The sequence below is a fragment of the Orbicella faveolata genome, unplaced genomic scaffold (assembly GCF_042242905.1).
Source record: "Orbicella faveolata isolate gen_17 unplaced genomic scaffold, um_ofav_v1 contig_36, whole genome shotgun sequence".
NCBI classification, from domain to species: domain Eukaryota; kingdom Metazoa; phylum Cnidaria; class Anthozoa; order Scleractinia; family Merulinidae; genus Orbicella; species Orbicella faveolata.
This window is the reverse complement of record NW_028301565.1, coordinates 10,932,089-10,955,804: the sequence shown is the minus strand read 5'-3', so window position 1 is coordinate 10,955,804 and position 23,716 is coordinate 10,932,089. Positions and strand designations below refer to the sequence as shown.

Sequence of the window (23,716 nt, the reverse complement as noted above, 5' to 3'; positions counted from 1 at the left end):
GCTTTGTAAACATTAGCACACACGTCAGCAGCGTACACCCATGGGCAAATAGTAGACGCTAAATTAACCAATCAGAGCGCGCGCTTTGCTTTAGTTATGTTATAATGTCGTTTAGTTAGCTTCATCTCGTGCGATTTACGTTGAATAGGAAATGATTTTATGTTTATTTGCAAACCATTGTGTTGTAACCTCGTTCCCAGGAAGATAAGAGACCCTGGGAACGAGGTTTTAAATTGTGTTGTTGCTCGGTGGCAAACTGAGGATATTTCAGTTCATAGTCTTACGAGCTGGCAGGTGGGATGGGGCTGCAGCGGAAATTGTGAAGTTTTTAGGGCAAAACGCTCATGATTTGGGCAACAGCACTTGGGAGGAAACATTCCGAAAGGTTTCAAGCCCTGTAGGCTACTTGCATTGCCAAATCGGACTTATAGCCAAATAATATAAGAGATCCAGGTATGCTGCTTAAGAAAAGCCAAATGTCGGTTGAGCTTAAATGAGAATTGTGGTCTCCATTCCCAATTTTCCATCAACACAACAATGACAAACTCAAAGCCAGTAATGACTAATGTTTGTTTGCCTAGTGGTTTTGAAGAGCCGTTTTGAAACGGCTCCACAAACAGCCGTTTTAAATTCTATATTTTTCTTGAAGTTTTCGTACGAGGAAGAAATAACTTTTTTATAAGTTGCAGATTTTACTATATGAAAATAATAATAAATAAATATATTTATGCAGGATGACCATTTCAGTTACAAAAACTGCTATCAACATGGGTCCTGCGTAAAATAAATAAATGAATAGTTAATAAAATAAAAGTTCATAGAATACACGAGGTTTCAAAATAACTATTTTTGAAATTATAGCAGTTTCGTTGGACTTGAGAATTGTGAACCTTTTTATTTCACTGCAATTTGAGTGCGATTGTATCCCTATTTTAACACTCACCCATTCGGAAATTGTGTAATTTTTTTTCGGGTAAGAAGGTCAACCCCCCTGCAGAAGTCCGAAGGTGCCCGTACGCCTATGTTTCAGTTTCTCCATTGTTTTGTCTGATCTTTGCAGCCGTTGATTCGACACGTTTCTTTCCACGTCGTCTTCAGTTAAAAATAATACGTTGACTGCGAAATCAAAGAATATCAAGACTTATTTAGGTAATGAAAAATTTACGTTTAGCCATCTTGAATTTTTATTTTTTTTAGCCAAAAGAGTGGGTGTTGGGAGATAGAGGGAGACAAGACAGCCTTGACGGTAGTTCCGATGAGATTTCACTTCATTGGCTAAAGTCTTGAGTCCATAAGTAATAAATCACACTATCTTCCAATAGCATCATTGCACAACACCTGCCTCTAAGTCTCCATTCTTCGTTATAACGCAAACGATGTTATATTTTTCGCGATTTCTGCATTTTAATTTCACTCGTTAATTGTATTTTGCGGGGAAGGACCGCGAGAAGGCAAATTAACAAAACATTTGAAATCAGTTGGAGACGGTATTGTCGAATTTCAATCGAGGTGTCCACCGCGATCTACTTTTTCTCGGAACTAAATTTTAACATTTTCTTGTTTCACGAAGTTCGCTAATATGAATATTTAATTGAAATCGCTGATCGATCAACGTCCATTTACACATTAGATTCAGTACGGATCTAACTTTTCCTGTGGCGATTTATTTACCCAGAAGAAAACCACATTTTTTCCTCTTTCGAAAAGTGACGAGGAAGTCCACCGTTCGTCAAGAAAGAATTTTCTTCTACTGCATTAGTAAGACTGGAACAGGCAACTCAACCTGGCTGGATAACACACTGGTCGGTAAATCACAAACTGAATGTTTCTATGGAAAATTAATGACAACTGTAAATGCTTATTCGTCTTCACCGTATAAATCCAGACCAAATGGATTATAGAAAATTACCCTCTGAGATGTAGCAACTGATTGAAGTTCACTTTGAAAGGAACGTAAACGGTTTTGAAGCCGAGAATTCTCAAAGCCTCTCGAAAACTGAAATTATCGATTGAAACAGAGTAAAATCAGATTTACCGGTCAAGAGACAACAACGTTAATAGCTGGAGTTGGGAAAGGACAGAAACATGGATAAGGCACGAGCCGACAGCGATGCATCTATGAAAACTCCAATGCTTGACAAAGAAGTAACGCCGATTAGTGTTACCACAGAACCGACAAATCCTCAAGACGATTTTGGCACTTTTCCCTGCGTTTCGCCTTACGACGACGACACTAAACAGAAGAAAACCAAACTTTCAACGCAGGAAAAGCAGCGATGGCGGCGTGCGGCTTTAGCCGTGTCTTTCGCCTCCATGTACGTTACGCTTATGCTCAGCATTGCTTCATTTGTCAGTTCGGGATATTCTGAGAGTTCTGCGGCGTTCGCCATCGCTTTCGACGCCATGCTCGGCGTTGTATCTTCAGGTATGATCGTGTGGCGTTTCTACCGAGGAGTTAACGGCGACTTGGGTCCCGGTAAAGAGCGCACGGCTTGTGTAGTTATAGCAGTCTGCTTCATCTTATCTGCGCTAATGATGTTCGCCAGGGCGATAGAGTTCCTTGTCAGCGATTTGGAGCCAAGAAGAACAATCGCTCTCCTTGCTATTTCAGTGGTCGGATTCCTGTGTTATTCCGCTTTCTTCTGGCTAAAATACCGCATTGCTGATAAGCTACAGAGTGTGGCGTTAAGGATCGACGCGATAGATTCCGCATGCGGGGCAGCAATGGCGCTAGGCTTGATCATAAGCACCATCATCTACAGTGAAATGCATTCCACATGGTGGCTGGACTCCGGCATTGCTTTAGCCATCGCCTTTATTACTTTCTGTTATGGTTGCTTGATTATTGTTAAAATAGTGTGGAAGAAAGAGAAATTTGGAGTACCCGAGGAATACGAACTGTTTTGAAGAGAGAAACACAAACATTAATTAAGTTAAGTTCTTTTCTTTAACGGGGCTCACAGTAGATCGCGGTTTTTTTTCTCTAATTTATTTTTTTTAGACAAATACATATATTTTTTTCCGCTGTAAGATTTTAAATTTATTCCGGATGCCTTTTAAGCTAACAAAACACCTGCCTCATATGCCTTTGCTTTTTCTCCTAAATTTCGATTTAGTTCAGTTTAAATTCAAAATGTATGCGATTTAAATGTAAGTAAAAGAACTGTATTTTAAAAACTTGAACTGAAAATGTATGGTTTTTCCCGCCGATTTACCCTAAAAAGAACATAATGGAAATGACCGACAGTGCAAGACTGATCATGATGTAAAACTGGACACAACGGGTGCTTAACATTTAGCAAAAAAATGCGGAAATTTCGGTTGAAAGTCAAATGGAACAGTAATTTTCCGGAAAATCCGTTCGGAAATTGTAGGCTACCTCCAGAGGTAGTCCTTCTTTTTCCGTTCGGAACGGAACGGTGGAAATTTCCTTACCATTTGCTAAATTTTCCAGTTTCCAGTCTCTCATCAACCGAAAACAATTACGAGAAATCGAATTGCAAATGGTAAGCGCCATCTCGTGCGGTTGGTTTGCTGATTTTGAAAAAACCGTTATCATTATTCAACGGTCATCCCAACCGGTTTATTCCGCTGACAAATGGTAAGCACCCAACGTTTAATGTTGCCAACTTGTAAAACTAACTGTACAAAATAAAGTTTCACATGACGGAGAAAGGTCTGTGTCATTTGACATCAGTAGTCGATTCTGCACTCTCACTCTGAATTTACGCGATTTTCCACAGGAAATATTGAGTTAATTCAAATAGGCAGGAGTTTAATTTTTATTGGAAATCAAATTCCCCTCGACACCTGCCATTGTAACGATTAAGTATTCTAAAGCTAACTGCTTTTCATGATTTCAAGGTTTCATTGCAACTGGTTTGTACGAATTCGCTCATTTTTTTAAACTATATTTTCAAGCTTTGGTTGGAAACTGTCTCCCGATCAAAATGTGCACTCCCCTGGGTGCTAGAGTTCATGATTTTTTCTGTTTTTTTTTTTTTTTTTTGGTTTCATAGCGGAGCCCCATATCTTAGAAAATTTGGTAACCCATCGATTTCAAAAATTTTGGGTACAATCTTGGGTAAAAAAAATAGTGAAACCACACGCTAAACAATCTCATGCTCACAATTGATCAATTTTTGGGTTTCTGATCCAGGGAAAAATATCCCCTTTTCTGTAATGGTTAATTATTGTAATCAGGGGCTCCGCTTTTAGGCTTGGCTAAATCTATATATTAGCGTTCTAAGAAAGTGACGAAAGACCACAATACCACAATGAGGAACAAAAAGCACACGAGACAGTTTGCTTCTAGGCGTTTCTCGTTATACATTTATTTTTGTTCTATACATTCACCAAGTGATTCATAAGGAAATTCGTTACCAGTCATTCTCTGCAGATCTTTATATCTAGGCCATAGAGGGAAATTCGAGCTCAGGCCCTCTCACATAAATTCACTCTCTCGTTAATCCCTCTCTCGATAATTTTCCACAGTCACACTTTCTCCCCACCCGTTCCCTCACATATTCACACACTCGCCAGTACCACCACACTATATCCAGACGACTATTCGCAGGCCGTCACCACATTTAGTCTATACATCACATTTGTTTCTATATAGCCGTTGTTCCTTTGAACTGCTCAGCTGCATTTCAACCAACTTTTCTTTAGTAAATTAAGGGCGGTGCCTACTTTTGTTAGTGCGCACACGTTCTGCGCATCACGCAAGGCATGGTTTAGGCGCCAGGCGCGCGTTGGGTTCACATTGCCGCAATCAACTACTCTACCAAGTACACGACTAAAATGAAAGCAAAATTTTCTTGCCGTGACCAAATCAAGTCTAATAAACCTGTACTTAAAACAGGAACACCAGAATAGCAGCATATCGCTAACCACTAACTGTTAACGTCTTCCAGCTGAAACACCAGCTGTTGTCTGTCGAGAATTATGCTGAAATCCAGCTGTAAACATGTACCTGCAGATGGCATAGTGTGCCCGCAAAACAAGTGCGAGATACGCAAATGTTTTACTTACTGGGGAGGTGACAGGAAAAGATGTAACGGGCACCGTAAAAGTTTTCAAAAAAAGATCAATAAAATTCCAATAGCCCTTGCAAAGATCTACTTTTTCCGCGTGGTCCTAATTTGGCGCAAAAACCTTTGTGTTTAGTAGGCACCGTCCTTAAATTTAGTGTCGTTGAGAACAAACTCGTCTTTCGTACCATTTTTAACGAGCCTGTTCTATAAAGCAAACGGTAATGAGTGTTTCTTTTCACCTCTGCTTAATCGAAAATGTTTTTTTTGCTAAATTGGTGATTCTTTGCTCCATAGTTTTCGACTACTTTTTGATTCCTTTCCGCTATATAAATCTCTACTCCTAGACGCCAGAGGAGTCCTAACATGGTTTGACCGACGAGTCGACGGAGAGTGCGTGTCTTCGTCCGAATCATCCTTGCCAGTTCGAAACACTCTGAAGTTCCTTCTTTTTTGTAAGGACTTTGGCGGACTAAGAAACAGAAATCTCGTCAAAACTTTCCTCAAGTCTCCAGCGGCTAGTTCAACATCATTGGATTTCTTTTCTAAATACTCCATTTCATCCAAAATGTTTTGATTAGTCCCCACAGCAGCTGAATACTCCGTGTCGATAAACGCTCGTTCTTGCCGCACGATATTTCCTGCCGACGTTGATATTTCCTCAGGCAAGGAAACGAGTTTCTCGAGGTCCATATCTTCACAAGCCTTGCGTACGTTTGAAGCTAAGTCTCTTGTCCTCTGTAGCAGCGTGTTCACACTGCTTACGAACTTCCTCACAGAAATCAGCCGATTTCTCCCTGTGTCCTTCCGGTTATTTTCGTTCGAAGTTGAGACAAGCTGCATCTGAAGAAACAGAAAAAGACAAAAAAGAGACGAATACGGTAATAAATGTGATACAGACCCAGACAAATGGTGCCGGTTTGCCAGCAGACGAGACCCGTACTATTAAACTCTATCTTTTTTTGCCAAACCTTGCTGAATCCAGCAGACCGCTTATCGACATTCTAAATCTAGGCCATCTTAAACCGAGATCGCCACTGCGTTCAAAACGCCCACTGCTCTTCCAATTACGTCCCTGTCGGATACCCTGTCAGTTGAATCTTGTCTCTCGACTCAGTCTCCTTAGGACTGAGCGCATGGTTTTGGTAAGAGGTTCTGGTTGCTAAGTAACATAACATGGTCTTATGTAACACCTCAGTTTCGGAGTGCTCAGAAATGCTCATTCTGTCAGACAATAGCAATCAAAGACTGGTCATGTTCGTATAACTCGGACCGAAAGCGGAAGTGATCTGAAATTACCTGTACTTCTCGTCCTTGGTGAATAAAATCGCCAGTGGTTCGTATAAGTGAGAGCACATTTTCAGTTATTTCTCTTTCCACCTTAAATAAAAGAAAGATGAATTGGTCAGCCTTCTGATCCGTGAAAAGGCTGGGAATGTAGTCCTACAAAAGCTCAAATGAAGAAAACACTAAAAGCCAATTCACGGTTAGCCTCTACGCAGACATTCTGTTGGGAAGGAATTCATGACGAGCTAAAAGAATGTCTGAACAGGAGGCTGACTCGCGATTCCTTTAAACCTGAGGTTGGCATGGCAGAGGGGATGAAGAGAAATTTAATAGCGCGTGTATGTCAATCAAACCATATGAACCAATCAAAACCCTAGCAGACAGACCACTACAGCGCACAACAACGGTTTCCTTTCACGCACCTCAGTATTGCAGGAGTCTAAAGTGTCTGTCTGAAGTTTTTCCTGAATTTCTGATATGACAGAAATGGAATCACGCACAGATATTTCCAAGGACATGTCCTGTCCTTCAATAAACGCCTTGTTTAACTCGTTATCATTTTCAGTCTGAAACAAGAAGACAACTTGATTAGTACTCCACTACAACGAAAGAAATATTATAGATGGTTTATGAAACTAGAACCATAAAGGAGGCACGGGAAAACAATTAAAAATGCGTGGTTTACTCCGCCCCTCTCGCCGTGTGATAAAATCTCTCACCGAGTCGTTCCAGTCTATTGCTTGTTCCTCATGTGATGAAAGAACCGCCATTTTGGCCGTGTGACGAACAATGTGTCTGACGTCATCATTGAAAGCCGAGAATAGACCGTCCATGTTTGAGGTCGATCCATCAAGAGTCTAGAGGAAAAATAACGATAAGCACCGAATGAAAAATTGATTACTCCTCAGGATTTGCCCTCTTTTATTTTGTTCCAGGCCCAACGTTTTTAGCTGTTTCTTCTTTTGGCATCGACAAACATTTAAATAATTTCTACTAACTAGTCTACCATTTGACGCGTTACAGCCAATTAGGATTAAGAGTTGTTCGACTACAATAAAACCACAATCAGCCGATGCGAGAAAACATAGGTTTGTCACGAATTCACGAATCTCGTTATTCTGAAAATAAGACTACGTTTAAATTGAGATCCCTTCCTTCCCTCGAACACCACGATACTAGTACAATAGTGGAAAACAGTAAAATCTCACCAAAAGTAAATTTCAACAGCATATTTAGCAATAGCATGTTCACAGGTCACACAAGAAATGCTCGTACCTCAACAATACCGATCACGTGACCAGCTAGTCGCTTGACAGTGTCAAGCAGTTGTGAGCTCAGCTCAGTAAAGTGCACGTTGTTGGTTTCTGAAGTGCCCCATATTCGCGCATGCTCAATAAGAACTTGTAAGGCCAACGTGGCGGCAAGACAACACTGAGGAACTTCTTTTTGGATTCCTGACATTTAAAAGAAAACGATCAGTGTAGAGTAAGGACAATAACAACACAAAAACAAAAACAAACCAACAAGACTATCCATAAGACAGCAACTTAAACACTGGACGAGACCACTCAACGATTATGGTTAATCATACCGAATTTAGTAAATATGTGGAATTTCATAAGAATCCATTGCAAACTCATAGAAATATAGGACCTCAGACTTGCCAGTTTTACAAAAAATGTAAAATGGTCTATGTAGACGATGTAGACTTCGATGACGCAGGCTATCTGGGTAGACACAAACTGCAACTGAAAGAACTATCAACAGAAATGACTTTACTGACCTCCGACAGAAGACGTTTTACCCTGCGCTTTCACAATGCTTGTTACACTGTTTCTGAGGTCCTTGACGCTTCTTAATACTTTCTCGTACAATGGCTCGTTAAACGGATCAGACATGTCTAAAGAACAAACATACCATAACCATGGCCATTCAATATCGATTCCATTTCACTGCTAGCAACTCGAAACATTGTAAATGTAAAGTGTCTAGTCTAATAACACAACCGAACGAACACTGGTCAGCGCTGGAACCCAGACCTCTTGACCCGAAACCAATGCCCGCTCATTAGGCCGGCATGTTTTGCGTCCTCTGATAATTCGCAACACAAGAAGTAATTCAAGTCTTTCCGGTTTAACGGGTTTCGTTGTAACGTAACTAGGTTCGACTTATATTGCTAAGGAAAATAGATTGCTCTTCACGCTAAAGAACACATATGAACTAGCACACTGAACTTGTAATTTAGCTTGATCTGTAGTTTGTGTTTTATAGCATACCTTTTAAAGTTGCCAGCTGATTCTTCAATGAATCTCTACATAACCTTGACACGGATGGTCCAGGTCTTCTTGTTTCGCTCACTGCAATCAAAAGAGAGGTGAATTCTACATTCATGACGAAGGAATTATCCGATAGACTTACAGTGGCAAGAGAAAATCTAAGCCCTGTAGTCTTGATAGAGTAGACGTCATTATGAGAATTGAATACATATTAGTTATTCTATAGAAAATACCGTGGCCAGCATAATCAGTGCAACATACGCGCACGATGGGAGACCGTCGAATATACAATGGCTTTCCTGTATTCTGGTTAGCTTTATTTTCTTTGGCATGGTATAAATTTTTGTAACAGCGAACACAACTTACTCTGCTCCGCTCAACTATACAGTATTTTAAGGAATATTCCTTCTTATGCTCCCCTTAATCTTGTTTACTTTATTAACTGGTCAACCTAAGTGAAGATATAACGGAAGTAAATTAGATAAAAATGCGCTTACTTCGTCTAGTGGAAGGAGCCACAGGAGGTCTGCTGGATGTCTCTACAACAGGCCTTTCGGGTGAAGTCTCTGGGTCCTCAGAAGGGACCTCGGAGGCATCTGAGGATGACGAGCCTTGGCTCTGTTGATTACGATACTTGGCAAAGATACTTTCAGCCTTGTTTGAAGAAAATCCTGAAAAAAAATTTGCCTTAGTGCAGTCTTAAAACGTAGGTTGATGTTTGACGACACCAAACAAATACCAACGCCGTTCAAAAGTACCATTACTGTTGTCAGAGACTTAAAATTGTTAACTTTTGCCAACCCATATCGTTCTGCAAACAAAACGCAAAATTGCATCAGAGTTTACTGTGTATTACATGACGTACCTTGTGGTTTTCCCGCTGATGACGACCTGGCACGAGACGACAATCCTGAACTACTGAGAGATGAAATACGTCTGTGGAGGAAGATACAGTCACGTGGTCGTGTAAGTGAAATGCACAGTTGACAGTCTATGACACATGCACAACTACTACTAGAGTCTACTTGTCAGTTTAGTATTCATCACAATGTCTCACAAACCTGCTACTGGACGAGTCCAGTTTGAAATCCTTCTCCCATTTATCATCCGGGTCATTGAAAGGATCAACTTCGTCACCAGACTCCCCTGATACGCTGTCGTTATCGCGTTGCTGTTCGGAAAAGAAGAACAGAGTTGACAACAGAAAATTTATTTGTCAGAAAGCATGAAAAAGTAAGTAAGTAAGTAAAATCTTTATTTAAGTGTCTGTGTTTAGCCTAGATAGACTAATTGGGGACACTAGTACGTTTCACTGATCTGGGAGTGTTTCTTACCTGATACAGCTCTCTCATCTGCTCCAAGGCGCTTTGAAATTTCTCCAGAGACCACACAGTCGTCAGACCTTTCTTCGTGTTGTTCAAACGAATCTTCATTTCTGACTGTAGATACAGCAAAACGTTAAAACGTTATGCATCGATTTAGAGTGAACTGAACATTGCAACATCAAGCAAGAATTAAAAGTTTCCTTCTGTCACCATCTGGATATGCGAGGTAACACAAAAACTGATTTTAGCTTTGTAATGACCATACTCCACAGTGTAGTCAGTGCGGTACAGGTCTGGAGTATGCTTATTTAAAAGGACACGACAAACTACAGTTTTAGGATAAGAAAGCGATAAAGAAAAGCGTTTTGATCTTGAATGACTGACGGTTATCCCACACGTAATATGTTTTGCACTTTTCACGAGCAAAGACGTTCTCCACGACAAACACAAGAGAGATTTTGTTACCTTGCCGTCGACAAAAACATCATCCCGGCTAAAGGTCTGCAATGGAATTAAAGAAAGCCTTAGAACTTAACATAAGGGTACAGAGGATGATACTGAGATGCAATTCACAGGAACCTTTTAAGAAAAGGTAAAATTAGCGAATAGAAGGATCTGGGTGGATGGTGGAAGTCTGAATTGAGAAACTTTTATACACGGAATTCGAGTAAATGGTGACTGACTGTCTTGTTATCACTTACGATGTGTTTTGACAAGCTCTGGCTGATCTTGTTGGCCTCTCTTAAAGACATGGTGATTCTTAACAGCTCCTTCTTGTTCGGATCATCTGCAGAAGTCATCACAATTAGTCAGATGAGGAGAACATTATCACCTTTCGCAACCATGTGCAAAGGTAAAGTGTTAAGTCGTACTTTTAGATTATTCTTTAATTTCACTCCTACAGTTAATTAATGGCCACCTTACTAACAAAAATCAGGTAATGACCCAGTTTTAAATCTCTTTAAATCCCTTCTAGTACTCTCTTATCATGCTGGTTCACCACCAAAAAGAGGACATTTTCTAGTTCCATAACATTACAGCAAGCTTACCAGCTAGAGAATTTTTCCTTCCAATGCTGTTAAAAGACGCCCTAAACTCCTCTCTCACCTTTTCGCGGTTTTGCTTGGAAAATAAAATAAAAAAGTTATCGCAACAACGAATGTAAAAAAAGCTTCTTTAGAAAGGATATTTTTTGCAAAAATAACCAAAATACCAAAATCACGCAATGTTGAGGTGTGCTTTTACCTTAGCATCTTTTAGTTTCTGTACATCATCCTGCATTTTCTTCTTTTCTTTCTCCAACTCTGTCATAATTCGAACCTGGTTCATTTTGGTTTCTTCCAAAGCCTGTAAATGCGACAGTGTTGGTTTCATATCATTGAAGTCCTATAGCTTGTTTACGCTGTTATACGAAGGCAAAAGGCGACGCGCGAGACGAGAAGAAAATGGGGGAGGGGAGAGCAACCTCGTTCTCGGAACGAGGTTAGGGAGAGGACAAGACACAGAGAGGAAGTATACCGTCCCTTCGTTTTTTCGCGCCCTGCTTCCTTTTTGTGTACCAATTCTTCAACTCGATTCACCTAAGTTGAAGAATGCATGTTGTTCCCTAGTTTTGCTCTTTTGCTTTGTCAAGGAAAGTTTTATTCTTTCTAATCAGCTGCAGACTATGAGCCAAGTGTTTATTCTAATCAGCATACTGACCTGTTTGGCGGCTAGAGCTTCCATTTGTAACCTTTTTCTGTTGTTCAGGATTTCTTGCTCCAATAGCTGAGAAAAAGTTGAAAGACAAATTAAGCCACACAATTATAAAAGCAGCGTGAAAATGAAAAAGATCAAATGGCTTGTTCAACATGGATACGATAAGTTTATACCGGCACATTAGACCTACCAGTCTGTGTGCTTCTAGTTCAGAAATCTTTTCCACCGCTGTTTGTTTTGACAATTCAGCTTCTTTCTTTTCTGTCGTGAGAGATTCCTATTGAGATAAAAAAGCTGCTGTTTAAAAGATAGTTTAGTCCAGTTCTACGCTGTTATTAACGTCTTAGACGCCAGCCACTTTTGTCAAATACAGAGTAGGACGAAAACTCTTGGCGCGTCACGATCTCAATAGCGCATCCAAAGTGTAAGAAGTACCATGTAATATCGGTTTAACAGACCTACTCAGTTCTGGATATTCGGTTCATTATACCTGGTGCTCTTGATATATATAACAACCATCAGTCAATGCCTTTACTGGTGAAATGGTCAGTATGTTTTTTCTATCGCGGACGCACAATAAGAATAGCGATTTTTGACAGCACTTACCATAGCTTCATGGAGATGTGTAACTCGTTCCTCGTACTGTTCCCTCTGTTGCGACAGTTCCTGTTGAGCGGCCTCCTGCTCGACAAAAGCAAACACAAATTACCTTCTGAAATGCTGGATTCGTTTAGAGTTATCCATTGTGACAATTATTACCTTAGCTTCCTGTATTCGAACGACGATTTCCTCCTGTGCTTTGATTCTCGCCTCTTCTCTGGCTTCTTCTAACTCAGCTTGAAGCCTGTGATGAGAAGTGCACAAGCGATTAAAATGCATTAAGAGTCACCACGTTAATGCGGCCTAGTCACCTCGTTATTACGGCCAGGGTGCTTTGCATTATGCCAGACCGACCGATCAGAGTCCGCTGGGAATACCCGAGGAAAATGGAACGACATTTTCCGATCAAACCGGGCCAACCAAGAGGGATGGCTCTTACCATTTTTCATTCCTTTTCCGAATTTCCTACATAAGTGAAATCTACTGGAGAGAAGTAGGGCAATGAACTGATTTGTCAAAATGGAACGGAGGTGGTCCCATATATTCCGGTCGGACTAAACCGAAGCCGACCTTTCCATTTGACTTCTGACCGAAATTTCCGGAATCTCTGGCATAATGGAAGCACCACTAGTATACTTGATTGGCTAGCACAAAGCGCTCCAACCAATCAGAGAAGAGATTATCTCTTCCACGTTTACCACAAGCGTCACGCTTTCCAGTGCTTGCGACAAATAACACAATTTGCCGCCAGCTCTGATTACAGGTTCATTGCACTCTTTGTATGTCACGGAAACACCACTCTGTGATATTCACCTTGCGTCCTGTGCTTGTGCTAATTCATTCCTTGCAAACTCAAAGTCTTTAACGACTAAAGGTTCTTGATTACTTCCTTCTGGGGCCGCAGAAGTACTCATCTTTCTCCTTCTGACTTCTTTAGGATGGTTTAACCTACAATACAATCAACAATGCATTTGGCGCAGAAAAGAAAACATAAATTGCAGGTTTCGACCCGCAAGAAATACGTAAAAACAAGGGGATAAAACTAGCTGCAAGGACAGGTAAGTGGCTGTAATACGTGCGCCGACAAGCATTGCGAACACCTTGTCACCCCTTGTCACAGTAGCCGCATGTACCTTCACAAGTACCTACTTTTCAATTCACTCACACACACACAATCAAGCCTTTTGAAATGTTGGCAGAGAATTTAGATTCCAGCCAGATCGGGCTTAAAATCGCCAAATATTCCAAGATCCGTTTCCGGCATTTTCGGGAAAAAGGAAGACGAACTGTTATAATTTTAAAGAAAAACGAAGCAAAACAACACAAAAAACTCTATATACCTGAAAAAGTGGTCGCCTCCAATAACAACACGGTCGCCCTACAAGTATAAGATATATAAACAAATAATGTGGATGAGCAAAGCCGTAAATTGAGAAGTACACTACTTATTAGCGTACCGGTTATTAGCGTCCTGTTTATAAGCCCATCCCAAACCCCTAATGAAGTTGTATACGCCCAGGGCTTATAACCGGAAATTTATCGGCATGCCAGAAGCTAATATTACTCACATATCGACAGTCAATTTGCGATCACTTACATGATGAAGTATTGTCTCTTCCACAATCAGCTGACCATTGACGTACGTCGGCGCATCTCCTAAAACAAAACTCTGTGTCAGAACAAATTACAGCATTTGTATTTGCGCGGACACTTGTTTTGAACACGAATAAGCGACAGTCGACAAAAAGCGGTAAAAAGGAATAGATTTAAAATTGCTCTAGACGCAAAACCAACATCAAACTTAACCTCGCTGCTCTATGTGCTGTATTCAAGTAGGCAGAATTAAGTTTTTATCACTCGGCGGTGTTTCTGAGATGATGGCGCAATTCATTCCATTGGCCCTACTTCACTGGAATTTTTGAAAAGTTGAGAATTGACCATCGCTGGAGATTGAAGAATTGAAAACAATATCAAGTGGAAGTAATTTACCTATTGGTGATACAGTAACCTTGTCTCCCTCATTTCGTAAGACACTGAAAAACAATTCGTAAAATTAAAATACGCACAATTTCACCTGCGCTAGAAAAGGTCTTTCAATGGAAAAAGAAAGCACAAGCAAACAGCTATTTGATTAATCAAAAGCCTACCAATGAGACTCTGCCACAAGAGCACCATTCAGTTTAATATCATGATCATGCTGACCTACTGTCGTCTCCCCTACAAACAAGCAATTTGATTTTAAAGTAGTCAGAACAGTTTTTAAATCAGTAATAGATCATATCTGGCCAATCACAATAACCATAGATAACAGAGCGAACCAATAAGAAATGGGAGAAAAAACATGCAACTGGTGCCAAGCGCGTAATTGTCCCTGTTGGTTTTGATTTTGTCGTTGATTGGTTGAAAAACTACACGTTCTCTCTAATTGGTTACAGCACGAATCACGTTTTAATTACGTTTACTGGTCGAAGTTTTCCGCCTCAACACACCATACGATGCAATATAACAGCGTTGAAGAATATGGAATATCCCATCTTTATACGGGACAGGAGGCTTTTGTTGGGTGGTAAAACGCGCAGTTGGTGCTATCATCAACATTGATTCACTCTCTGTGAACCACACTCCACTGTAGATTTACCGCATACCTTCTTTCAACATGTACAGCAACATCTCTGACAGCTGGGGGTCTTCGTTTAAATTGACAAGATTCGGTAGTCGGTTATCCACCTTAAACGAGATACCCGCTTTCTGCGAAATAACGAAACAACAGCTTTAATAGGCTCAAAAACACGAACAAAAAACCGGTGAATCAAGTTTGAAAATTTTCGTTAAATATCTTCCCATTCGCATTACCTTCAACTTTTCTGCCTCTTCCAGTTTTCTCCTTTCCGTCAACGCAAGTTTTTCTTGCCAGTTCCTTGATGTTGATCCGGAGAAACAAGAGTTAGTATTACATAAATCCCCGAGTTCGCCCAGAGAAAGACTTGCTGCCCCAAAGGGTTCTTTCAATTGTGTGTAAGTATGTAAAATGGCGGAAGCCTGAATAAGTGCGAGCGCAAGGGGGTGTGGGCACATGAAAGAACAGTTGGCGTGAGAACATCCCGCATTTTCTGATTCGTCGGAATCAGAATCGTCTTGGGTATGATAACAAGGGCTTTTTACCAAAAATGACAATCTCTTGTTTCCACAAAAAACATATGGTTAACTGACCGAGTTGATTCAGCCAGAAGATATTGGGTTTCTTTGAGTTTCTCTCTCAACAGAGCAACTTCTGCCAGAGCTATTGCACTTATTTCCTGGTTGCCGTCTCCATGAGAAAGTTTCAGCCTCTCGATCTCGGCTTTCAACTCTGGCGAGAGAAAAAATAAACTACATCATTCTGAAGTACTTATACCAATCTTACGGCTAATTAAAGCCACACCGCGATGTTAAAACACCATTAGCGCGTGCGTAAAATATTTCCAACAAACCTCTTATGATCTTTGCATTTGGATCCTCGTTGATAACCGCTCTGTTGACAATTGTACGGGCTCTCTGAGCATATTTGAAAACAGTTAAGGAAAAAAAAGCAAAAATGCACGGTTTGGGAAACAGTACAAAAAGTTAGCTTTGAGCATTATAACGATCCTATGACTGGATTCAGTGCCCTTATGCCAATAGGCGTCACCCCTCAATTAAAGTTGTCTAGTACGTCATACGCGCCATGCATTCCGGTAAGTTTACCTCTAATACGATACGCTCTAAGTTTTACCTGTACTTTGTTTTTGCTTTTTTTTTTCTGTTTGACTATTCTTCTTCGCCTTTATGGACCGTGGACATTACAACACGTCTATTGTACTGTCTAAAAAACACAATAAGCTCCTATTTGCCAATTTATTGCTCTCCAAGATACCGAGTTTAGCTTCAACAGTAGCGAGTTGAGAAAGATTTATTTGTAATTTGTAATTTGTAAATGGTGTTACCAAGGTCACAGTTTGTAGCGTGGGCACTTCAGAGATGTCAGGTAACAAAGTGAAATTACCGCACCGTCCCAAATATGCACCTCTCCCCCCTATTCAGCTACCAAGTTTAATAAACACCTCGGTGGCTAAAATCTGAGGTGACTGATCAGCGAGTGGACCGATGTTTTTAGTCTCATTGTCAAAAATAGCTGTTTGTAAAAGGATATCGTAATGTACTCAGAGATTCTCCAAACGAAGTGCTTGCAGGACTGATATTTGCTATCATGGCTGTTTTGGAGTTTCCACCTAAACTGTCTTTTAGTAACCTGTCAAGGGAAGTGACAGCGTTAAACTCTGACTTGTCCTTTGTGCAACGAGTCGAAATGAGGGAGAAGTGGTAGAGAGTTGTAGTCTGACGTCTTCAGTATCACATTTCTCTTTTTAGCGTCAACTCTGCAATGGTCTCATGGAAGAACACCCCGTGGTCATCTAGGGGGAAACCCTCAACGATTTGTTGCTTCAGTCCACATAAATAGAGAGAAATCTGAAAATGCAACTATTTCCTATCTAGATTGGCCGTAAGTCTATGCAAAGCAGTTAAAACATGAACTAAAAGAAAATTCATTGTGCATTTACATGCATCTAACTTAATCATAATCTGGAGAAATATTGGTCACCTAAAGTAATGAGAAAAAGATTTAGCATCAGGCATGCTTTTCACCCTTACCATGTTAGAGTGGAGTCCCTGTAGGGTATGTACATTTTCTTTTTGGCCTTTTCCGTTTCCCTGTCTGACAGTAGGGAGATGACTTTACCAAGGGTATGCAGTGACTTGTTGATACTCCCACCCTCCTGGAATGCAAGTCAACAACATCAACATGAAGTTGAAGCAATCAGCATTACTTGGCATGACAAATGAAATGCAGGAGTTAAGTTGAATCTGCCACTTGCTCTTATTTGGTTGATTAATTATCATGTGGCAATGGCTAAAATCTAAATGTTGCCCGACAGGTGACAATTAAGCAATTGTGACCTGTTCTCCCACTAACCAGATGTTACTTTGAATTTGGGTTATTCTTTTGGCCTTATTACTTTACACTAAACTTAACTCCAACAAAACAGTCACTAGCAAACTAGCAATAATCCTTATTAGCTCAGAAAGAAATTTACATGGAAGATATTAAGGTTAGTTTTGTTTTCCCTTGCATCTTGATGTGTCCTTCAACTTCATCATGCAAAAAATTGAAATTATAGAGAAATTGTGTATATTGTTACCTTGAGTCTGAGCGCTGCTGTGTCTGCTGTCTTGATCACCTGATTGTTTAGCACTTGACTTGCCCTCTCACTTCCGGCCAAATCAATCAAGTTAATTTTACTGGCTGTCGTCATTTGTGTCTCTGAGTCTTCAAATATTTCAGTCTACAGGCAAACAAAAGATACTACTGCAGTTAAACTGTTTTGGAGAAGTCACTGGAGTTAACTAAGAGCCTTTTAACACTGAAATTCAGTGCAACAGGAGGTTTGACTTATTTTATCAAAAAAGTTGGAAAAATAATTTCAACTAAAAGGACTCTCTGGGGTCAGTGAGCACATGATTGTATGTATGTTGTATGTGTATGCTGTTGGGAAAAGTCCCTCTCTCCACCCAGGTGTATACTCTCAAGCAACCTGACAAGACACCACAATCAGTGACCTAGAACAGGCTAGCATATAGCGAGAGTACGAATACTCTTGGTCACATCATGCTATAAAAACTGGAATAGACTCTGACGGGTGCAGCTACCTGACTTACTAAGTGCTAACAGCCCATACCAGATAATTAAGTTTTACAACTAGACTAATTACCCTTGTCTGCGTCATAACCATGGTAAAGACTGAATGAGAACGACTGCTCTTGTCATTCATTCCTGTGGCAGCTGTAGCTCTGATACTGTTTCCAACAGCTAGCCAAGACTAAAATAAAAGCAGAATAATAATAATAAAAAAACATTAGAAGAAAACAAATTTGCTTTCAGTAAATTCATCGCCTGCATCTTAAAGATGAAGAGCATTATGATTTCTTGTACTTGCTCAGAAAAAAAAAAAGGATTTCCATCAGTAAACCTAAAGCGAATGCTTTGGAGAAACATAATCTTGAGCTAATTCAAAACAAAGTCTTACAGATGCTGGAGGATGTGAGAAACAGACTGGGAAACAAGACTGATATTTTTAGCATCAGCAAAAATATACAATGTCTTAAAGCCACCTTGACTTACTTTTCAAGTTAAAAAAAAAACAGTTAGATTGTGGTATTTATAATATCCATGTGCAAGAGTTCCAAGGTGCCAATTCATGTACTTAAAGATGTTAAGTAAGATTTCTAAGCATCACCTATAATATCACCAGTTAAGATTTTCTCACCTCAACATCTGCAAATGAACTTGCAGTGTATCTAAAGAAGAAACGAATGAAATGGACAAAATATTTGTAAAGGTCAATCAAGCATAGTACCAAACTGTCATTACGAGCCATAACCCCTAATACCGACTGAGTAGGCTTGATGGGCCCTGATGTTTTGGGTGAACTTGCTTGGGGTTGATACAATTCACCCACAAATCAACAGGTTTGTTAAGGATGTGAAGATCAAGCCAACAAGTGACTTAAGACATACATTGTATTAACAACCCTGACTACCATTCGTTAAATGTATTGACCAGTGTAGTCATGCATCCTAATGTATAATTTGAGGAAAGATGTAAATATAAGAAAGGGATGTAGTTTCCAAGCACATTCACATTGCTCATCACCAGGTGAATACAATATTATTAGATTAAATAAGTTTTATTTACAAGGCTAAAAAATAGTTATTTTTTTTAGCCTTGTAAATAGAAATTATTATTTTTTAAATCAAAGCAAATATTATGGACATTATTAGATTACTTGTACTTTATTGGAATACAATAGCAGACTGTCTAAGATAGGATTTTCATTATAATAAATGATGACAATGAAATGAGGTTAAATGAGTGAGGTTGTCTGGTAAGCATTTTAGATGAGATGAAAATGATTTCAAAGTGTTAACTTACGTGGATAAATCTTGAACAAATGGTCCCAGGATTGGATGTTCTCTGACCTTCAACTACAACAGAAATGAGATGAAATGAAAATAGCTGTAGTCAGATTCCATGCAACTCAAAACACAGTATTGATATCAGAATATACATTAAACAAGCTAATGGTACCAAGGTTCTTCGTATACTTTGCAGGCAAAGTTTGGTTGATGCGTGTACCCACAGCAAGACCAAACAAGCCTGATACATGATTGCTGTCTAAGTGTACTAAAAAGGTATGATCAGGCGCCTGAGGTAAATCTGAGAAAATCTGGTGATTGGGCAGTAAACAGAGGCTTATGAATGGAGAATTCCAGTTTGAGTACTGTAAGAAAATGAGAAACTACCACCAGCAGCAGATTGGCCAAGAGGTAGAGTAGTCAACTACTCCATCTTCCACCAATTATTATTCTTAACAAAATTTATTAAGTGTTAATCTGAAGTTTGCAGTGTTGCCAACAAGCTTTAATAGCTGTAGAAGAGTATCCAGTTGTGCTGTATGCCACTTGCAGATTGCAGACTGAAGACTACATTTAGGCCTAAATAGTGCTTGGGTTAGCCTGAATAACTCTCAGGTTAGCCTGGTTATGATCTCTCAGAAATGGAAATGGACAACGATATCAGTTTAAAAGTCTGCAGTCTGAAAATGTCACACACCAATCCAGGAGTCCTGTGAAAGCCTACTTTGTAGGGAAAATTACTTCTTTTGTTCCTGTCCCTTTATTGATTGTTGGCTTGAGCCAAACCTATACCAAGTTGTGGATGCCCAATTTACAGGTCATTATTTAGCATAACTATGCCATCAAACTTTGAACAGAGTTTCCAAATAACAAGCTTAAGAAATTTACCTGAACTTTTTTGTTGTCCTTCTTCTTATTGGGTGCCAACAAGTCATGAATCTTTTCATTGTAGATTTCAAAATAACTTATCTCCACTGTAAACTGCAGCTGCACGTGATAAATAAAAGAAATCACAAAAAAGCAAGTAATACTGACAGGTCTTCATACATGTCTTATAAACCCCTGAATGATAAAGACAACTTTTCTTTGGTACAGTGTAAGAGGCTAAGTAGAATTTGAATTTTTGTAGCATTTACAAATGAACAGTATTTAAATCACCTCATTCCAACATTTGATCCTGTCAAACAGCTCTTCACAGAATCTTGGTAAAACACCAAGTTCATCTCCCTGGCCCATGATACTGAAAATTGAGCAGAAAGTATGTAAAATAATTCATTTGTACATGTTTGAATTAATCTGTTTAATGTGACTAACCTGTATGACTTCCCTGATCCTGTCTGTAAGAAAAAAATGTGAACAGCTGATTAGAAAAATATCCTACACCAGAGTGATTTAAAACTGCAATGACTAACATTCTTAAGCCAGGTTTAAACATCGAGCTTTGCATGAGCCCAACCTATTTAATAATACACATTTTAGTTGACTCAAATAAATAAGTTCTGCAGCAGTTGATTCAGAAGTCAATCCTAATTGCATTGAATTGCTAATTATAATTCAACACAAAATCTTTGAAGTAAAATATATTTTAGATTTCACTCTGTTGTTTTCATTCTATTTGACTGGGGTAATGGAATACAATGGCCAGGTCGACCCAGATATAAATGCGTCAATCATTACTGATTCAGATGTCGAACTTTGGGGTCTTCTCTAATATTGAAAAATATATCATTTTTGCTTTTTCAGTTCCATGTTGAAACGATGACTCAACTTTAAATACAGAGTGACTCTGTTGTTCTCTTTAATTAATCCCTAACTATGCACCTGAATCAAGGTGATTGATACCAGTACTTCCTTAGATCATTGTTTCTACTGAAGTACATGTATTACCTGGCCATAAGCAAACAGACAGGTGTTATATCCTTCAAATGCACTGTTCAGAAGAGGACGTCCCATCAATTCATACAGCTTCTCTTGTCCAACATAATGAGCATCATTTGGATCACATGACCAAATGGAATAGTCATATACAAATTCGTATTCCATTCCAGCATCTGAAGTGATTACTGTCTCGTTGTCCTTCATAGAAATGCAAAGCTTCACTTTCGGGTCACTTTCTTCTCTGTGAAGTAAAAACAAAAACTTTATACATTTGGTTCTTTGTTACTAGGTGTAATTATAAATTATTAAATGTATATACCTAACAAGTGTGTCAGCATTGAATTTCACGAGTTGTGCAAAAATCTACCTTTAACAAAGTAAGGATCTCATGTAGCTTGATGAAAGTCTTCATTTTTCTTTCGAGATGAGAAAGACATTAGGATCCGTTGTATTACATTTCACTATTGTACTAATAACATAACAATAACGACCTAGCAGGGACCTAAAGCATCACACTCCATTAACCGTGCTTCAAAGATTTCCTTTTACTAATAGCCCTTTTATAAGAACCTTTCCTTATAGTTTGAAGTTTCATCATACCGGGAGAAATGTTATGTCAGTAGGAAAAAGCAGTGCATTATTGATTTTCAGGTTTGCATTTGCAATAATTTATGGCTTAACTGATACATAAATATGTACAAAACTCTTTCTCTTTGCATTTTGTTACCTGTGGTTATCATGTGGGTCTGTAATAATTTATTCATTTCATTTGGTTAATGACAGAAGCATTTCTCAAGTTCTATATTTTACAATATTATTAATTCTATTTCCGAGAAAAAAGTCATAATTTCTTACATGTGTGCTTGATAGCATCACTTTGTATACTTAAGATAAATTATGAGAGTCATACTGATTCAATTGAGGAACTGAGTTTTTAAATAATATTAAAGTCTTAAGACCAACTGTTGCAGATGGACAAAAAACAATGAGAATGACCACTCAAAATTAGAGCATGTAAGCCAGCTCCATAGCACACAAGCATCGTAAATCAACCATTCATCTCTTATATTGGTTCTTGAATTATCTTTAAATCTTGATGAACAGAAACAAAGGTGCCGATCACATACAATAGACACAAATGAATTAACGAGGCTTTAATTAAGTCGTCATTGGACAAGAATGTTAATTGTGTAAACAAACGTTTTGGATGCTTCCTGCTCGAATGCTTAGCAATACGAACGTGTGACCAACATCTTTCTTTCTTCTTTTGCGGTGACACGAAAGCAATGATTTGCACGTTGATTTACAAACCAAGTACTCCAATATTGCTTCAAGGTTATGTAACACACTATCGTCAAAGCGTGTTGCATTGTTTCCAAAATTAAAATGTACATCCAGTAAGAATAAAACGATACCAACTTCTCCCAACACCAAAACTTTGTTTGGGCAAACATTTATCGATAAGAAATCAATCATTGCACAACGAATTCTGGATAGAACATGATCGTGATCAGCTGATGATCAATATAAAGTGTAGAGTTTGTCACACTTGCGCATTGTAATATACCCAAGAACAAACAAATTCATTTATAAGCGGTCACAACATTTGCCTTCTGTTAGTAACAGTAAGCTGTTATCGTGTTATCACACAAAACGTATCACATTACCTCGGTAAGAAAGGTCGCACTCTTACACCAACCCGCACACTCGATCCCTCGCCATCATCGCCGGAGAACGGTTGTTGTGGTGTTGTTGAAATGGATGGTGTTCCCGCCATCTTTGCTTGTAAAACGCCGAGTGCGTTGATCTCGGAAGTCTTAGGTGTCAACAAGCCCTTTAATACAGCATTACCATTATTCAGTTCCAACGCAGACTGCAGTTTATTGATTTTCAAAGAATACTCTTCCTCATGTTTAGTGGACGAAGGTTTGTCTTCAGGATTCGTGATCAGGTGTTCTTCAATGAATTGTGGTGTCATTGGCAGAACACGTGCGATCTTTTTCTCAGTACTCCCTGCCTCTTCTTTTGCCTCGTTACCTTCCATTACCGTGGTTTTGTGAGGACCAGTAGAGAATTTGTCTGCAATATTGGCCACCACTGGTCCGACGGTCCCCTTCCGCGTTGCTCGAGGAGAATTATAAGGTGAACTCGTATTGGAACCACTATCGCTCGACGAGAGATCTTTCCTTCTAGAACACAATTCCGATGAAACCTTCGAATTCATGATCGGGCCGTTCTTTTGCTGCTGCTGTGAGTTGCAGTTTCTGTTCTTTTTCACATCACCACACGCAGAGTCAAAATCAGTCCTCTTGGAGATGGTTGATTTCGGCGTCGTTGTAACTATGCGATCAACACTTGCCGCTCTGTTGAGAGGAACGTTCGGCAGTGCGCGCTTCCCTCTTGCTTTTGTCGGAGTAGACATATTTCACATTTCAAGCGAAGAAAACCAACAACATAAGGCAACAATTACCAAAAATCCATAATCTATCAAGTTTCAAAATAACGAACGCATCGAAACCAGCAGCGGGTCGATTGATCATCACGAAAATAAATTCCACAGAGTTTGAAAGCTGATCCGCCGACTCCGAAATAGAACAACCAATCATATGTAAAGAACTCCGCACGTGAT

At 39.4% G+C, this 23,716-nt stretch overlaps 2 protein-coding genes across 2 annotated transcripts; one reads left to right on the top strand and one right to left on the bottom strand.

The window, feature by feature from the left end:
• The first annotated feature begins 1,066 nt into the window (after positions 1-1,066).
• LOC110066324 (transmembrane protein 163a-like) lies at positions 1,067-3,675 on the top strand. The gene has a single exon (XM_020773544.2). The coding sequence runs from the start codon at positions 2,086-2,088 to the stop codon at positions 2,905-2,907; it is 822 nt and encodes a 273-aa protein (XP_020629203.1). The 5' UTR covers positions 1,067-2,085; the 3' UTR covers positions 2,908-3,675.
• A 629-nt stretch (positions 3,676-4,304) lies between these two features.
• LOC110066321 (kinesin-like protein KIF14) lies at positions 4,305-23,649 on the bottom strand. The gene is made up of 39 exons (XM_020773541.2): positions 22,755-23,649; positions 21,097-21,328; positions 20,524-20,546; positions 20,368-20,449; positions 20,098-20,196; positions 19,226-19,278; positions 18,561-18,591; positions 18,006-18,113; positions 17,436-17,579; positions 16,888-17,012; positions 16,388-16,486; positions 15,690-15,763; positions 15,430-15,568; positions 15,073-15,136; positions 14,865-14,967; positions 14,367-14,436; positions 14,209-14,252; positions 13,817-13,875; positions 13,560-13,597; positions 13,033-13,167; positions 12,379-12,463; positions 12,226-12,300; positions 11,810-11,896; positions 11,623-11,688; positions 11,167-11,268; positions 10,971-11,043; positions 10,623-10,708; positions 10,387-10,422; positions 9,931-10,035; positions 9,658-9,767; positions 9,462-9,532; positions 9,094-9,267; positions 8,597-8,677; positions 8,104-8,220; positions 7,596-7,774; positions 7,040-7,177; positions 6,743-6,886; positions 6,333-6,413; positions 4,305-5,876 (listed from the first exon to the last, which is right to left on the bottom strand). Exons 1-39 carry the CDS (start codon positions 23,507-23,509, stop codon positions 5,304-5,306), a joined length of 4,860 nt encoding a protein of 1,619 aa, XP_020629200.2. The 5' UTR covers positions 23,510-23,649; the 3' UTR covers positions 4,305-5,303.
• Between the last annotated feature and the right edge of the window lie 67 nt (positions 23,650-23,716).